At 43.5% G+C, this 17,287-nt stretch overlaps 9 protein-coding genes across 9 annotated transcripts; 4 read left to right on the forward strand and 5 right to left on the reverse strand.

Moving 5' to 3' along the window:
- Nucleotides 1–392: 392 nt before the first annotated feature.
- V865_004444 (uncharacterized protein) lies at nt 393–863 on the forward strand (the record flags this gene model as incomplete). The annotated part of the gene is made up of 1 exon (XM_066228224.1): nt 393–863. One exon carries the CDS (start codon nt 393–395, stop codon nt 861–863), a length of 471 nt encoding a protein of 156 aa, XP_066084321.1.
- A 432-nt stretch (nt 864–1,295) lies between these two features.
- On the reverse strand, nt 1,296–2,560 carry V865_004445 (uncharacterized protein; the record flags this gene model as incomplete). Its single annotated transcript, XM_066228225.1, has 4 exons — nt 1,296–1,448; nt 1,522–1,705; nt 1,779–1,845; nt 1,957–2,560. The coding sequence occupies 4 exons, from the start codon at nt 2,558–2,560 to the stop codon at nt 1,296–1,298; spliced, it is 1,008 nt and encodes a 335-aa protein (XP_066084322.1).
- A 1,096-nt stretch (nt 2,561–3,656) lies between these two features.
- On the reverse strand, nt 3,657–6,551 carry V865_004446 (uncharacterized protein; the record flags this gene model as incomplete). The annotated part of the gene is made up of 9 exons (XM_066228226.1): nt 3,657–4,604; nt 4,741–4,890; nt 4,982–5,050; nt 5,129–5,265; nt 5,363–5,573; nt 5,683–5,792; nt 5,874–5,927; nt 5,990–6,092; nt 6,216–6,551. 9 exons carry the CDS (start codon nt 6,549–6,551, stop codon nt 3,657–3,659), a joined length of 2,118 nt encoding a protein of 705 aa, XP_066084323.1.
- Nucleotides 6,552–7,016: 465 nt separating this feature from the next.
- Nucleotides 7,017–8,874, reverse strand: V865_004447 (uncharacterized protein; the record flags this gene model as incomplete). Its single annotated transcript, XM_066228227.1, has 6 exons — nt 7,017–7,363; nt 7,470–7,628; nt 7,736–8,208; nt 8,310–8,469; nt 8,565–8,769; nt 8,827–8,874. The coding sequence occupies 6 exons, from the start codon at nt 8,872–8,874 to the stop codon at nt 7,017–7,019; spliced, it is 1,392 nt and encodes a 463-aa protein (XP_066084324.1).
- Nucleotides 8,875–9,219: 345 nt separating this feature from the next.
- Nucleotides 9,220–9,736, forward strand: V865_004448 (uncharacterized protein; the record flags this gene model as incomplete). Its single annotated transcript, XM_066228228.1, has 3 exons — nt 9,220–9,359; nt 9,430–9,649; nt 9,692–9,736. 3 exons carry the CDS (start codon nt 9,220–9,222, stop codon nt 9,734–9,736), a joined length of 405 nt encoding a protein of 134 aa, XP_066084325.1.
- A 319-nt stretch (nt 9,737–10,055) lies between these two features.
- Nucleotides 10,056–10,476, reverse strand: V865_004449 (uncharacterized protein; the record flags this gene model as incomplete). Its single annotated transcript, XM_066228229.1, has 2 exons — nt 10,056–10,145; nt 10,204–10,476. 2 exons carry the CDS (start codon nt 10,474–10,476, stop codon nt 10,056–10,058), a joined length of 363 nt encoding a protein of 120 aa, XP_066084326.1.
- Nucleotides 10,477–11,131: 655 nt separating this feature from the next.
- V865_004450 (uncharacterized protein) lies at nt 11,132–13,572 on the forward strand (the record flags this gene model as incomplete). The annotated part of the gene is made up of 11 exons (XM_066228230.1): nt 11,132–11,318; nt 11,401–11,544; nt 11,674–11,768; nt 11,828–11,875; nt 11,951–12,041; nt 12,107–12,224; nt 12,300–12,439; nt 12,518–12,891; nt 12,975–13,226; nt 13,336–13,425; nt 13,495–13,572. 11 exons carry the CDS (start codon nt 11,132–11,134, stop codon nt 13,570–13,572), a joined length of 1,617 nt encoding a protein of 538 aa, XP_066084327.1.
- A 322-nt stretch (nt 13,573–13,894) lies between these two features.
- On the reverse strand, nt 13,895–15,609 carry V865_004451 (uncharacterized protein; the record flags this gene model as incomplete). The annotated part of the gene is made up of 8 exons (XM_066228231.1): nt 13,895–13,940; nt 14,024–14,125; nt 14,249–14,378; nt 14,466–14,611; nt 14,727–14,929; nt 15,048–15,250; nt 15,342–15,479; nt 15,555–15,609. 8 exons carry the CDS (start codon nt 15,607–15,609, stop codon nt 13,895–13,897), a joined length of 1,023 nt encoding a protein of 340 aa, XP_066084328.1.
- Nucleotides 15,610–16,358: 749 nt separating this feature from the next.
- On the forward strand, nt 16,359–17,281 carry V865_004452 (uncharacterized protein; the record flags this gene model as incomplete). The annotated part of the gene is made up of 4 exons (XM_066228232.1): nt 16,359–16,416; nt 16,538–16,581; nt 16,688–17,025; nt 17,137–17,281. 4 exons carry the CDS (start codon nt 16,359–16,361, stop codon nt 17,279–17,281), a joined length of 585 nt encoding a protein of 194 aa, XP_066084329.1.
- Between the last annotated feature and the right edge of the window lie 6 nt (nt 17,282–17,287).

Below are 17,287 nucleotides of genomic sequence, written 5' to 3' on the forward strand. Positions count from 1 at the left end.
CATGTCAACAGGTCAATATCTCAGTGAGACCAGTTCTTTGAGTAACTTATACATGTAGACTTGCAGAAGTACGGAAAATTCATATACAGTCCTCTCCTCTATACGTTAAAGGGAGACTACGAAATCAACACACTACATACATAGCTGGATAAGAGCTCTAGCTCCCTTTCAAACCTTTGCAAAGATCGTCTCGAAGTCGAACGGTAATTCGCAATCATATCATCCGTACCTAACTACTACTCGATATTGGGTTTGTTACCTACAGCATCAGATGAAGATGTGATCAAATCATGGAGGAGGCTGGTATTGATCGTGAGTCTATCTGTTCATCTGCCTGCTGACCTGAGGGACCTTTTGATTGATCATCGTCGATATAGTATCATCCAGATAAGATGTTGGGGGGACGCCACTTTGGTAGTTCAACAGTCAACAACGATGACGATAACGACGATGATGATACCGATATTAGATTGATCAACGAAGCGAAATCAATCTTACTTGATCCAATAAAGAAACAACAATGGCTCGATTCATTCTCATCAACATCAACAATCACTTCAGCGAAAGAACCCACGAAGACTGGTCCACATATATTTAGGAATATCTCATTAGATGAATTCACACCGCACTATACTTGCCAGAACAATCACAATCAGGATGAAGATGAGGTCGAGGATGAAGATGATCAACAACCTGAACACTTCACATATCCCTGCCGATGTTCGAGCGAATTCAAAATCACGTTAGAACAGCTGGAAGATAATGTTGAGGTTGTGGGATGTGAAGGCTGTGGGGAATGGATAAGAGTGGGGTATGAGGTGGTTGAGGAGGACGACCAGCATCAGGCTCAGGATCAGAATTAGGATCAGAATCAAAATCAAGCTCAATCCTGAAGAGGAGGGACATCTAGCAAATTATCCCAATCAATATGTGTTGTATGCATTTATCTGTAGTAATTGAATTTCAACCGAAGGGGTCAACGTCATATTGAAATGAAATAATCGTCGAGTACGATCCATGTTCGTCTCATCATATACCTTTGCAAATCTTCATTCAAAGTGAGGGGTGAGAGTCATCGTAACAAGGCAGAGCACATTGATATTCATCAATCTATCATCAGGACACACAAGGGGGTATGATTTAAACTCCCACGAACCAAGATAGACATTATGAGTATAGATGGATTTAAGTGTATCATTTCTACAGGGTATATCTAAGTATGGTATGATGTATAGGTACTATTCTTTGATCTAATTCGTTAAGTTTATTAATGGTATAACTCCCTTTCCTTCTCATTACAAATCTTTCTTGTTGATTTGTGGTATGGGATTCCCATCTTCATCGATCAAACCCTTTTTCTTCATTGCCTTTATCGATTCATGAATTGGATCAAGTTTATCTTCTGGTGCTCTGTATGAATCCCAGTAAGAATCGGCCCAAGTGAAGTACTACCCCACGAACAAGAAATGTCAGCAACGGGGTAAAGTAAAGGACATACAACACAAAGAATGATCAACTCACCTGACCATAGTTTACGGTGAAATAGAGATGATGTAGGGTATGATGAGCCGGTGAATTTATGTATCTCTCCAAGAAATGTCCAGATATCATATCTCCATCGTGGATCAGGATCGTCCAAAATTGAACAAAGACGAATAATCCGAGGTAGGCGTATTTGTGTAAAGGGAATAAGAATGGGAAGATGCTTAAGAGATCGCATAGACATTATCAGCTCTTATGATCTGTGTTGAGAAATCGGAGATATAACTCTGACTCACTGGTATGGTAACGATTGAGCATAACCATCCAAAGGGTGGAAAGCAAGCGCAGCGTATGGTGTAGGTACTATATGATCGACGCATCAATCGATCAGCTTCAATTTACGACGACCTACACAAGAGGCGATGTCACAGAGAAAGAAGGGAGAGTAAGTAGGAAGAACTTGATCAAACTCACCGATCCACTTATGATGTGGTTTATGAACATGTTTATAGATCAACGGATGATGTTCCAATCTATGTACCCAATAAATCGCCAAATCCGTGAACAGTAAAAACATAAAGCATGAAGCAACGAGGTAGGTCCAACCGTATTGTCCAATATTATCATAGAGTTTCGAATATCCTCTAACTTCTCCGAGAAACCATGGGAGGGTGATCAGGTCGATGACTGGAGCAGCGATCAAACTCGATTTTATCTCTTTACGAATTTGATTTTTTAAGAATTTCGGATGATGTTCTAATCTTCTGTCATAGAAGAAGAAATATGATATGGAGCAGAAGAGAAAATACATTATGTATGCTCCTGACAATGCAATGGTGAATATTGATACACCCTGTCTATAGATATTATCTCTCGCCCATAATGAGCCGGTTACGCTACCACCGATGGATAGATCCGGTGGATGATACGTTGTCGATTGAGTGTAAGGTGACGGAAGGACCGTTTTGTTGTATAGATCAGGAAGGGATGAGGATGATGGGATGGGCGGATGAGGAAGGAGGTAATTGTACACGGAGTCGAAGACGTACTCGTCAGCGTAATGCAGTAAGACGTCCATGTTGGTAAGTGGTGTCGAGAGCACTATCGGCCGAAAATCGATGTTACTGTTGTGTTGTTGGTATCAAGAGATGAGCGGCAAAGAGGTGAAAGACAAATCTAATGTTCTATATATCTATTTCTAAGTCTATAAGTCTATACGATCCGGTCGAGGTGAATATCTCGGTTGCTTTAGGGTTGAATATGTCAAAGGTAGGTAGGTATAGGTGAGTAAGTCGTACGAGAATAAATTGTTGTGCCGTTTTGTTGTGGACCGAGCTTGGTTGTGTTTTTCCAGTTGGATAGGTATAGCCACACGAAGGTAGGATCAGCTAGGTAGGTGTATAAGAGAATGTGCTGGGTGAATCTGACAAAAGAAAGTGTCCAGTCTATGTATCTATGTATGTATATATATATATACTACCCCATCTATATAAGCTGCAAAGATCAACGCTACACCGCTACAACCCTCAATCTCAATCTCAATGTTCCCTGCTACTTTCTGCTACGGGTTGTCCCAAAAATCTTTCGCATGGCAGTGTGTGAGTGGTACGAGCGAGTGGTACGATAAAAATGTCGAGTTGTTTACATTATAAAACCACTAAATTCACCCAGTTACCCTGAAACCAGGGGTATCTGTCCAGCTCACCAGGTAGAAAACACGTGGTAATCCACAGCCTGGGTGAGACGAGTGTGGATTACGTGGTTCCGTTCTCATCCGAACGCTACGAGCACGAGCAGTGGCATACACCGACTACAGTGGTACAGTACTGTCAATGGACAAGACAAGTAGCATGATAGTGATCTCAATCGGCACAAGACACACACCTCACACCTTTGATGCAGCATATCATGTCACCCGCTATCCACCGAGTCCATGTCGGGATCGGACGGTCCAGCTAGAATGTCGCATACACATATACTCACTGTAGCTCTGATGTACCAATCATCATAATTATTACCGAGTGCTCGTTTTGTCATGTGTCACCAGTAGCTCTCTCCGCTATCATGTCCGCACGGTGTAGAGACAATCGTGAAATCATCCATCATGTCAATTCATCATCATACCAGTATACTATACACAATATACAACACTGATCGATCTACATCTACTCGCACTAGAAACCCCCAGCTAACATCCTAGCAGCCTGTCTCTCGTCCAACTTCCTACCTCCCCTTCCCATCGTTCCAGCTCCACCACCAGGCGTATGAGGTCTTGCATGTTGAGGTAGCATCATGCTTTGAGTCATTCCCCCGGCACTCAATGGATCATGGGGATGTCCCTGTCCAGGTCCAGGTATAGGTCCAGCTGAATTAGGTCTCTGATTGGGAGGAGGTAGGAACATCGATTGAGTACCGTTCATATGACCAAAACCTTGATTGGGTGGTCCTGGTGGTCCTGGTGGTGGCGGTCGAGTAGGATATCCTCTAGGTACAGGAGCGGGCTGTTGATTGTATCCCGATTGATTTTGTTGAGGGAATCCCGGTTGTTGTGATTGTGGTATAAATCCTTGGGGTACTTGTTGCGCCTGTTGGTACGGTAGTCCCTGTGGTGCGAATTGAGGGTATGAATTCGGTGTTCGAGGCTGTTGTTGTTGATAGAATGAAGGTTGTAGACCAGGATGAGCCTGTTGAGGTATTTGGGGAGGACCCGGCATCAGAGGTGGGTTGCTAGTAACTTGAGGAGGGACAGGTGCGAAGCCTTGTGGCATATGAGCCATGGGAGGTTGAGATTGTGGTTGAGCCTGAACCTGAGGTGGTGGTCGTCTAGCTTGTGGAGTGACTTGAGGTGGTAGAACTGTATTCGCCTGTTTAGGCGTGCCCGTAGCGATTTTCGGTGTAGTGACAGAGACAGGAGCGGAGGTTCCGATTTTCTTCAGATCAGGTTTGAGAGCTTCTAATTCTCTCAAGTGCTGTTTGTGGTACATAACGCTCATCCTAGCCGCTTCTAACAGCGCTACAGCAACGTCCTCGTGCGCGTGTCGAGAGTGGGTACGAATCGATAGGTGGAGATTCTGAGAAATAGCGTTTAGTCGATTGGTAAGCGATGTCTCAAGTGCATTGGCCTATGATACATATGAATATGGTCAGCTAAAGCCTCCAATTAGAGAGCGCCTCCTGTGCAAGAGCAAGACATTCACAGCGGCTACCCGTCTGGTGTTTCTGTTGAGGTCGGCGCTAGGAAAGAGTGCTGCCACTCACCTCTTCCATCTCATGTAAAGCGTCATCAACCTTGACCGGATCAATCTTTGAACTACCTTTCAATCTTTCCACATTTCTTCGTTTGTTGATAGCTGATTTCGTAGCCGTTTGAGAATCTTCAAGGAGGGTAGTACGTTGTATTAGAGCGTCCTATGGGCGATATGGTCGTCAGCATGACTCAATGATAGCTAATTGCATGAAGAAGTAGTGTGTATCATCGATACTGTGGAAATGCACATACCTTTGCAGCTCTAGCATTCAGCGCTTGATAGCCTAATGAGTCACTCAGAATGACATTCTCCGAAGCGGCCTGTAATACAATTAAAAACAAAGTCCATCTTATCAGCTTCCAGCCGTCACAGATCGAAAGTGGATCCCTGGTACTGACCTGAGCACCTATCATCCCAGAGAGATGTTCCCAAGTCCTTCCAAATTTCCTCTCAGCAGCAGCTAAATGGGGATCCGATTCGACCGTTGACAGGGAGACAAGTTTCGCCCCGACATCTGCATTGGATACCGCAAAGGCTGAACGAAAACACTACAATCAGCATTCGATACTCTCTTACCAACAACAACAAACAGGATGTGTAGACAATGTACGACAAAAGGTTGTCTGACTCACCTCTTCTTGCTTTCCCAATTCCATTGATGGTTGTAGCAGCCGCTCCCCACCTCTCTTCCAATTTATCCAAAGCGTTCTTAGCACTTTGCAACTCGTCGTCCTCATCCAGCGGTCCTCTTCTTACCACTTTCGACAACGCTGCGGAGAATACTCCAGTGGCTGCTGAGGCAGCTGATGATCTCCTTGCTGAGGGAGGTGGGACGGGAGTGTACTATAAATACGGGTATTCGCATCAGCATCAATTACAGACCATAGACCATGAGCCATGGACACGATGGATGTTTCCAGCATAGTCTGGTTTGATAGGTTTAATCACTTACACCAAAATCAGACTCGATAAACGATCTCAACTCGTCATCTTTAATCAACACTGGATCTTCACATATCCTAGTAAACCATCTTTGTAATGCTATTCTAACAAGTCGATCGTCTATCACGTCAAGGATAAGGAATATCAGCTGGGACCTGATCTAGAGAGAGGTAAACGCAGCTATAAGCCGAGACAAATCACCTTCTTCGTCTGTAATAGCTGATGTTGAAGGAAGTGGTAAGGCAGGTATGATAGCTGTATAAATAACAATGTCAGCGTGGAATAGTATCTGTACTTTGTAATATGGGCATGCTCACTCTGCGGACAACAAAGTTGAGCTTGTTCAGCAAACTTCTGAAATTCCACATAACTCCTTTGCATATTCCTATATATTGATGTCCTAAAATTCGGTAGGTTCGTCTATAGGATGGGTGAATGGATGGATGGATAGACCCAATCACCAATCAGTAAAACCATTCCTTACATCTTCCATGGCTTGCATGTGAAGTGTGAATGGGACATCGTGTGGGTTTAACAACTTACACTAGCATCGAATCTGATTAGCAGATCTTTCCTATTCCTCTCCAATCCACCTATCCTGACTCTTAGAAATGGACTTGGCGTCTCTTTCGCAGCAGTAGTAATCGACGAATTCATGATACCATCTTTAGAAGTTGGAGGAGGCGAGACGAGTCCTAAGCCAGGTGCACCAAATACTTTTGGTTCTCTGGAATAATCTTCTTCTTCTGATGATGATGATTGTTGGGGGTTGACATGGCTATGGCTAGGGGTGGGAGAGAAGATGGACGATTGAGTGTGATCCGTTGGGGTGTCGGACCATGATGGGTTGATATTGTTCGGTGATAACGGGTCGTCCATCGTGCATGTATAGGATCGGGGATGTTATGCTGTTGGGATGAGCTATAATATGATGTATCAAGATGTAGGAAGGATACAGAAGGTTGAAGTAGACTGATGTGATGAAGTGAAGGGGTGAAAGAATGAATAAAGGAGATGAATACGAGTGATAGTTATAGATCAACGGTTGAATGATATGGTGCACTACGCACTGACCTACCCGGTTGATCTTAATCTGGATTCATGCTCATACACCCATACACCCATAATCAGCGCAGCATTCCACATCCTCAAATGCATACCAGGCTAATCATCGTGCAAGGGGATTGAGGAGCATCCGAGGTGTACATGCATCGTGGGAAAAGGCAACTTGTGATGTATGACTTGGCACCCCAAGTGATTCACACAATCACATGAAATGCATCAGGACATATAATCTCGATCTATCCCAACCTCTTCCTCTGATCACTCTATATGAACCATGACCTAGGCAGCAGCAACTTCTTCACCTTGTTGCTGTGTCGACTGTCCATCCTGTTGACCCTGACCTTGTTCCTCTCTCTGTCTGTTATCCCTCTTGCCACCACCACCTCCTCCACGTCTCTTATCACCACCACCACCAGATAAAGGCTGTTCAGCCAATTTCTGAGCTTCCTCAACTACACTTCTAGCCTCGGTAACAGAGACTTTCCATTCATTCAATCTCTTTTCCAACAACTTCCATTCGTCTGAACCGAATCGTCGAGTGGAGGAAGAGAGGGTAGAGATAGATTGGATCTTTATGAGTGAGAGGGGTTGAGAGATTCTAGCGGAAAGGAGTTTGGATCGAACGGCTATGAAAACAAATGAGAACAATTTAGCATATAATCATTTAAGATGAATTGAGCGTTACTTCCACTGGGATTTGAGTTTATTTCATGGACGAAAAGCTTAACTCACCATCAATGACTACAGCTTCAACTTCAGATTCATCGATACCCAACGCTTTGGCGATAGGTGCGTACTCGAGCTGACGAGTTTCTGACCTAGCAGCGAGAGCAAGTAAAGCTACGAGTCGAACTTTTCGTACGACCGATTCAGCGGTGAATTCGGGAATGCCTGTTCATCATCATCCACAATATTAGTAACGTTTCCATTAGTCCACTCGATATTTTGATATATTGGTATAGCACAAATACGTAGACAGAAGAGTTTTGATCACTTACCTGCACCCTCGACCCAAGCGGCATTGCTCTTAGCCCACTCCTGTCCTTTCTTGACATTTTCAACCTCATCACCTTCATACAAGTCCACCACGCTCTTGGCATTGCCCAAGTTCTCCTTGACACCTTGAATCTTCAATATCTCGTCCAATTCGAATTTATCGCTTATAGCCAGATTGACCAATATAGCTTTTTCGACAATTTTCGTATCGACACTTTCCTTCAGGGCGATGATCAATACGTCCAATGCTTTGTGTAACTCCGAAGCTGATAGGTATAATTGAGAGAGGGATAAGAGGAAGTCTACTTTTTCTTTCGAGGAAATTGCCCATTGAGATATGGATTTGGATAATACCTCGGATGACAGTGGTAAGATTGAGATGTCCGATGAGGTTGAGAGGAGAGACAACAAGGATAGAAGGACGGTAGGTCGGAGGGATGAGGTAGAGGGAAGGTAGTTGTATGTATTGTTGAGGCTAGATATGATACGACGTTTTATCAGTACGAAATATTCACCAGACAAGAGAATCTAAACTTCTTCTAAATAACATTATCTGAACCAAGACTTCACACTTACATTCGAGAAGCTACATCGACCCTACTTTGTCTCCCACTAGCCTCTCCTCCCTTCTTGACCGCTTCAACTACATTCTTGACTGATGTTGAGTATTCCTCAGATAATGGATCAAATGTCGTCGATAGGGTATATTGCAACAATAAGTGAGAGTTTTCGACATCTGATTGATATGGATCAGTCATGAGTTCTCTCGTTCAGATCAAAATATCCAATAGGAGTAAACGGTATGGCAGCTTGAGTTGGAGATCCACTTACCGGATTCCTTCAACCCATCCAAAGCACCTTTCAATTCTCCGACCTTGGCTACCAGGCTCTTCACAATCTCCGTCTTTTGCTCAGCCGCTACGTCCTCTTCACCTTCCTTGTTCACTTTACTCTCATACGAACCGACAAATTCCCTGTAAGAAGCTTGATCCGAGTTTGGTAGGGATCTAGCGAGGTGCGAGGCGAGTTCGATAACCTATTTCACAGATCATCAGCTCAAACCTACGTCCAATTCCTCTTGACTCGTACTGACCTGTTGTCGGAATGGTAATTCAGGTGCGATAGGGATACAGTCTGCCATTTTTGCTCGATTTATACGTGTAGGAGACTATGATCCGTCTCTTTTGGCGTGTCAAGGTTGGAATACAGAATGACGATCTTATGCAAAGATTGAGGATGGAGAACAAAAAAGTCCAAAACGTTGAAAGTTGAAAGCTGAAATACCCAAATGTGCCACTTGATCGAAATACCGATAATTGCCGCTAACTGAAGTGCGGGGCCACACTTCTCAACAGAGAGCAAAGGTTCGAGCCAAGACGTCAAAAGATGCTAAGTTACTCGTATGTACAATCAGGCAAGAAATCTCAACCACGAGCATATCATTCGACTACTTCGTAACCTAGGCGAGAAGTGAACAGGTCTCAAGATGCCCCCAAAATCTACTCAGCAACCTACCCAGAAACCCGATCCACAGGAAGTACCTATCATCTTTCAGAGGTATAGGACAGAATTGCAGAACCTCGCTCAGAAGATAGGTGAGATTGAAAGTGAGATGGAGGAACATGCGTAGGTCTTCTTTGATTCATCCTGTCTTCAAATAGAGCAGACAGTAGCTGACAATATACGATTGCTTCAGCCTCGTGCTGTCCACTCTACGTCCACTGACGAAATCCGATCCGGAACGAACATGTTATCGACTCATCGGTGGGACATTAGTGAAACGAAATGTAGTGGATGTGGTACCGAGTTTGGAAACCAATTTCTCGGGTATAAAGGAGGTTTTGGAGAGTCTGGTGAAGAATTATAAGAATAAAGAAGGTGAATTTGAAAAGTGGAGAAATGAGATGGGTGTGCAGGTGAGTAACAGTTTTTTTTTCGATATTGACTGTTCACTATAGAATCGGACACCATCTTTCCTCTTAACGGGGGTTTATCAATACTGATTGTATTTTCACGTTCAAAATCTAGATGCCCAAATGATCGATAAAATTCTGAATGTAACATAAAGACAAGACAGATCAGATCAATGTAACGAAAATGAAATCCATCCCATTGTATAATCATGCATTTATACCCCCTTCCCTTTCTCGATATTTCGAGCCTATTCTCCCTCAATACCAACCATTGTGTTCACTTCTGCTCCAACGCTAGTATGATAGATAATTGGATCTCTAGGTTGCGGAAAATTCGTATCTCGTCAGCTCACCTTGATCATGAAAAGTTTAATGATACCAACACCTACCTAAGTGGAAAAGCAGATGTCTATTCCTCTCCAAGAGCCTTCCTGATTCTTTTCCCTGTAGCCCTCTGCCATTGTTCTCTACATTGTTTACCAGTATAATTAGGACCCATCTGCATACGAATCAAAAATCTAATCAGCTGACATTATTGATCTAGATAATCGACTTACTTTCGCAGCAACTTCATCCCATTTTATTTCGACTGTACTGACGAACGCTTCGAAGAGGTTCAATCTATCTTGGGGAGTCCAGCCTTCAGAATTGTTGCTTGTGTTGGCGGCACTCGGTTTGACCTTCTTCGGAGTAGGCATCTCGGTCTTCTTGGGAGTGATCTTCTTTTTAGGTGTGGAAGGAGGAGTCGAGCTGATGTGAGGTTTGATATCGGTATTGGTAGCTTCGGACTCCGAGGATGTGTAGTCGATGGGTCTTTTGGTGGGTGACATTGCTGAATCTCAAAAGGAAGGAAAACTTGTGTATAGGTAACGATATAGGGAGTAAGTGGAGAAATGGAAAATTAAATAGAACCCAATGAAGAGGAATTATAAATGTAAAAGGAGGAATGTGTCATGAGTTCCAGGATCCTTACGCCTGGCGTGCTCCTTGACAACCAAAGAACTTATGATCGACACAGCTAACCCTCACTTCATATCGTCAGCTCAAAAATTTGGCCTGTCTTGTTAGGTTGGAGCACGCAAATTGAACGATGTAGGGGATCACAGTTGGACAATCTGGCGTGTCTTCTGTCATGCTTCTAACCGCCCAGTCACAATGGAATCAGCATTATACACAAGCATCGCAAGTGCAAGAGCATGCATGCGCATATGACTCTCTTCATCATCCAACTCGAATATACTCGTATCATTGTATGTTGTATTCGAATGTTTGCCACGTGGCACGACGCATTGACCATCATGAGCTTGAGCGCAACGCGTCTTTGCGAATGTTACAATTGCATTTTCGAGAGACAACAATGCCAACACTCACTGTGTTTTTCAGCATTGTCCAGCTGGGTATCAGCAACAGATAGGAATCATCAACAGCCGCTTGCTCATCCAGTATCGAGGGTATCACATTAGGTCCAACTGGTAGGAGAGCAGCATGAACATCAACACCTCGACGTCAACTTCAGCAGGTCCATCCAGACCTTCACCTACCAATCGGACTACTAACACAAATCAGGAAGATGGAAGTGGAAGTGGAAGTGGAAGTGGGAGTCTGTGGACAGAGATATTGGGAAGTACAGATAGACAGAAAGGTCTAGGAAGGAAGAACCTCATCGTCCTGTGTAAGTCATATAATGAACTTCATATCGCTGTGAAGTCGACACCGATGATTTGGGTTGTACTTATCCAACCTGCCTTCCACAGCCGAAAGACACCATGGACGTACACATCTCTTATCTCAGCTGAACGTATCCTCAAAGAAGAAGAAATCCTTCAAATCATCTAGGAATGGTAAGAAAGGTTTGGCATTGGGGTATGAGGTTATAGATATTTCGGATGGTGATGAAGGTGAGTCGACATGCGTATCTACACCATTTTATGGTATTCTACAATTATATCTTACATTGCTCGATTGACTTGACACATACATTGAGCTATCATGCTAATAGGATCCTGTATGGTGGTCTGCTTCGTTAGATTCCGTGCCTCTCCTCTCAGTCTTTTATCCGCCTTCATCTCATCCTAGTTTACTGAAATTGGTATCTAGAGCATTACCACCTAAATCGCTATCGGTGAGTAGCTCGCCATCATCTGACCACAGGCGTAAGGAGCTGATTGAGTTTATGTGTAGGATACGGCAGCTGTGATCATACTAGATTGGACTAAACCTTCCTCAATGGTCAGTGTTCGAAGTGCAGACGCTCGTGTACATGTTTCCAAAATCACAGGTTGACTGATTCCTTTGAACTCATAGATCCAAGAGCTTCTCACCTGGCTATCATGGATAGATCGGTGGGCTAATAATAGTGCCGAAAGAGGAGAATTGGAAGAGTTGAAAGAGAAATGTAAGCCCCTTAGCTATCCGAAATCGGTTCACCCTCAAGCTGATCAAGCGTGATTGTCAAAACAGTACAATCGCACATTCAGCATTATACGGAACCTTCTCCTACGACCACATCGGGCACTACAGCTTATGCCGGTGCAGGTGCTCTGTTACCCCTAGGACAAGGGACATTGACGTTGAATAGGTAGGTCAGCCTTCTATCTACGGGAAAACTCAACGTCGTAATGGACTGTACTGATGATAATATCCCGGCTCATAGCTCCGGTATACCAATTACAATAGTCTGCACACGAGCGGACCTGATGGACTCGGTGGGTGAAGAAGTGGGAATGAAAGGTGGTGGATGGGAAGAAAGGACAGATTGGATACAACAAGTCTTACGAACGATTTGTCTTGCTTGTGAGTAGAATACTTCTTGCTGTACAGCTGTATAGTCACAATAAGCGCAGATAGCTGATGAACGGATATTGTATTCAGACGGAGCATCATTATTCTACACCGCTCCTACACAACCTACTACATATTCGCTACTTCGCTCTTATCTCCTTCATCGACTCTACACTGTCCCTCCCTCGACAACGGAATCTTCCACTCAGCACGTGACATCCACCAGATTCCCATTTCCCCATCGAGCAAACGTACTGGACAGAGATGCGGTGTTGGTGCCGTCAGGATGGGATAGTTGGGGTAAGATAAAGGTCCTGAGAGAAGGATTTGATCCCAATAGAATAGGGAAGGCTTTCGAGATTAGTCTGAAGACCTTTCAGAACAATGCTGAGGAAGATGATGCAGGGGAGACATTGGAGGGTATGTGGGATGAGATGATACCTGATGTCGAAAGGGGTATTAAGGTAAGTCACATCTTCTGACTCTTTGTCCCAAGTCCATTTGCCATTTAGATGTACAGATTCTGATGAATTTGGAAACAATTTAGCCATCCAATACGTCACAACCGACTATCCCAGAAACCGAACAATCCTTTTTATCTCGTCAATTGGACGTGTTACTCAAGGATCCAAATAGAGATCCCAGACAATCGTTCCGACATGCTGCTGCGACTGTCGTAGGTCCCATGTCAGGTAGTGAGGGATTGAACCTTCCTGGAGTGGAAAAAGCTCTAGGGGAAATGGAGGGGTTGGAGAAAGGAGAAGAGTTGAAAGAGAAATTTGCAAGGTTGAGTAGAAAGGTCAGTCCAGTTCTCTTCCTTCTCCTTTTCCTCTTCCTTACGGATCAGATGAAATCAAAGGACGATAAAAACTGATAATTTGATTGTGTGGTGGATGTGGATGATACAGGATTCGACGAGGACTGGTCCATTATCTCCCACTGGACCTGCCCCAGGTGGGACTACCAATGCCATGCCGAATGAAGCTTTACATAACTTCGTAAGCCATTTCCACGAACGATTAGGTTTTCAAAGTATATTGCTAATGAAGGGAATGGATGATTTACAGTTCCAAGGATTATTAGCGAACCGATCGAAAACTGGTACTCCGAGTGCTACACCTGCTAAATCGAGTGAAACCAAATAAAGGGATAGATACGATACGATATGATGTAATGTGCTTGCGAATGTGTATAGGATTTATAGGATAGAGTAGGTATGATTACGATAATGTCATGAGATGTTAGACGAATGAAAGGTAATCTAACATGAAATCACAGTAAGTTTGATGATGGATAGAGCAAGGGTACGGGTGAGATTTTACAGATGTGTTGTGATTGGGAGGCTACAACTATACTAAATGATTTGGTGTCCTCAGAATGACCCTCTAACCATCTGCACTCTTACTGATGATGTCACAGGCTCCTATATTGAAAGCAGACATACAGTATGCTTCACCAACTAACAATCTATTTAATACTCTTAGATCTCCGAGGAGTAGGTTCATATCGAGGCCTGAAAAAAAAATTGACATGAAAATCAACCTCATCACTAGATTGAACTCGTTGAAGATTGGATTGAATATATGTGAAACTCACCAATCAAGATGGAACAACCATAAAGTATCTTGCCTCAAATCTTCGGAATCCACTTGGAAATAGCCAGTTGATCCACCGGAAGTTGGATCCCAAAGTGTGACTCTGGAGAACGACAAACTGCAGTGATCAGCTTGAAAGCCTTAAACTATGTCAATACTCCATCCACATAGGGGTGGAAGGAGACCATGAATGAATGGATAGGTTAGACGTGGTGGACTGACTCACTGAGAAGTAGCTTTATCAAATTTCGTGATCGAGAAATACCTATCACCATCTTTCAAGCATTTCGATTTACCAGTAGTGTTCTTAGATAAGATAGTTATAGGTGAGAAAGAAGATTTGTCCAACCACATTTCTATTCTCCGTATAAGAAATGATCAGAAGGGGCAGTTCACCAAGTTAGATACCATCTTCTTTTCATTTGTTAGTGATCAGTACTCACCCCAAATAACTTTATTTAACTGTGAAGGATCTTCTCTAACAGGATACATTCCCAGAAGGTTTACCAAGGCATGGTAGCCTGCCCATTCTCTGAAATCCTTATCATCTATGTCCTTGAATTTGCCCGTAGAATTCACCATGGACAGACTGGCGGATGATAGAAGTGCATTTCGGATGGCTCCTCCCCACTAAAACAAAATTTATCCATATATATCCACAATCAAATCACAATAAATGATCTCAGATGTCTGAGTTGACTCACCACGCATCATTAGCATTCGAATTCCCATCCGCCTTCACCCCCTCGTACGACATCATCAGCGGATCACGGATCTTCAAATCATCATCGTAAGTAGTTACGTTGACCGCAGGAAGATCCTTGGGATCTTTGAATTCCCAAGCGTAATCGAAATTGACCAGAGGCCAAGAAGGGTCGGCGGTGGACCATGAACATAGAGTTGCGAACTATCAGCGATTGGTATTAGCCCGAAGTGGGGATCATCTTCCACATAGATTCCTTGCCTCGGATGTTTGGTGGAGAGAGAGGTAAACGGTGAAGATGAGTGACAAGCATCAAACTCACCAACCAATCTTCAGAAGGCACATTAGCCCATAATTGCTCACAACCCGTCTTCACCTCGTTTCCAGCTAGAGGGGCACTGGTTTTATCCGCTTTGATAGCCGTGATGGTGGTAGTAGCTCCTATGTCCGCTGCTACCACACCACTCACGCCGGATGAGCCACTTGAAGGAGCGCTTGTGGTAGTGACTGAGGCGATGATGCTCGCTATTGGATAAAATCACATTTGATCAGTTATACGAAATGCTGTACAGTATTTGATGTGAGCAACTTTCAGTCAAGACAAAATATGACTCACCTCCATTAGAAGAGGCTGCAACGGATGTGTCAAACACATATGCTGAGCTCTCAGAGACAGTGGGATCTACGATTACTGTGCTATATGCAATCACAGTCGAAACCACTCCATCGCCATTCTCAAGAGGTTTGGCAGAAACTAATTCATCCATATCAATCTCAGTCTTCAGTGAAGATATGTTCTGACTAAAAAAGTTAGGCATGGCATACTCACCTAGTCTGGATAACAAAGACGAAGCGATAACGACCATATTTACTTTTTTAGGCATCTTGAACTTGTGACTTTTCAATATGTATCCGAAGTTTTCAATTTCGTGGTGAGGATTATTAATACTGTAGCTGTGGCTGTTGATACAGTGACTCGTTATTATATAAATCTTATATCGAACTGTGCGACGACTGGAAGGATGGGGGGTTGATAGATATTGTAGATCTTCTCGAGAACGTTTATAATGTGAATAATAGATGTACCCAGTGTCAAGCCAACATCTACCGCTCAGGCTTGAATCTGAATCTGCGACTATGAACCATATGGGCTCCTTTCTAGAGTAAGGAAATGTCACAAGGATCAATGTCGAACACAAAACAAACATGATGAAAAGAGGTTGTGAGGACATCCTTTATATCGTTTGCGACCAAGTCGAAACGAGCAATGACACTCATGTAGCGGTGTCGATAAACCTTATAGTACATCCACCAATGCAAATCTCCGATAGCGTTCACATACCTATGCGAAGTTCTGAAAGATACCTAACAGAGCATCCTTTGCGTCCTTTGCGTCCTTTGCGTCCTTTGCCACATAAACACCCAGAATCACACTGCCACTGACTTGTCACAATCCGAGTTTACCTCCACTTTTCACTTCTTCGTACACTCTCAATACGTTCAACAAGTTGACTCTCATTACATCCTATCTTCTGTGACCCACCAAACACTCCTACATCTACCCCGTTTTTACCTACAGTTTTGCCCAAGTCAATTACAATCACCGCACTCGCATTCAAAGAAAAGCAGCAATATGTCAACGGCAGGGGGTTATACAGATGCTCATCCAACAGACGATGAGATGTTCAAGCGTGAGTGACAGAGCTCCTGCCTGAACTCTCCTACTGCTCCCTATCTTACATCACACCTATGCAAACTCTGAGATGCAGGATCACGCCTTATGCCTAATGCTGATGTATCTCGGATAAACAGGCAGATACGTCGCTATCCAAGACGTGATCAATGAATTGGAAGATGTAAGGCTCCCGTTCCCTTTCCCTTCTATTATCAACATCAACTTCCCTCCAACCCACCAAATAGATAGAGGTGACGACTGATTTGTATTTGGTGATGTTCGGGTAGGAGAACAACCTGATAGCGTATCGAATAGCTAAAATGCGTAAGGATCGAATAGACAAAGAACGAGCTGTTCAGGAGCAGCAACAGCAGCAGCTCCAAAAAGAGAAAGAACGTAAAAATGCAAAACAATCTAAATCTACATCAAAAGCGAAACCAAAATCGAAGACTCAGATCAAATCTGAAGCCGAAGCAGCCGAAGTTGAGTCTGAGATTAACGAGAGGGAGGCTGAAGTTATAGATGTGGATGTGGAAGGGAACGAGAACGATATGAAACAAGGAAAAGGAGATGTCCAAGTCCAGGAAATTGGAGAGAAGGGTGATATCATTGATATTCAGCAGAGGTGAGTCTATCCATTCAGCATTCTTCCCCACTGCGCGCTCTGTATCTCTGTACTGTGTCTTACATTCATAGTTGCTGATGTATGATACAATATCTTTATATCCCGAATCAGATCATCAATTCCACCAGATCTAGATCAGGATCTAAATCAAAATCACAAACTATCTTCTCCTATTCCGCACGAAAACAGCAAAGGAAATGGAGATGTAGAGTCTCTAAGAGACGAGGACGAAGATGTAGAGATGGACGATTATTAGAAAAAG

The sequence above is a fragment of the Kwoniella europaea genome, chromosome 1, assembly GCF_036810445.1.
Source record: "Kwoniella europaea PYCC6329 chromosome 1, complete sequence".
Classification (NCBI taxonomy): domain Eukaryota; kingdom Fungi; phylum Basidiomycota; class Tremellomycetes; order Tremellales; family Cryptococcaceae; genus Kwoniella; species Kwoniella europaea.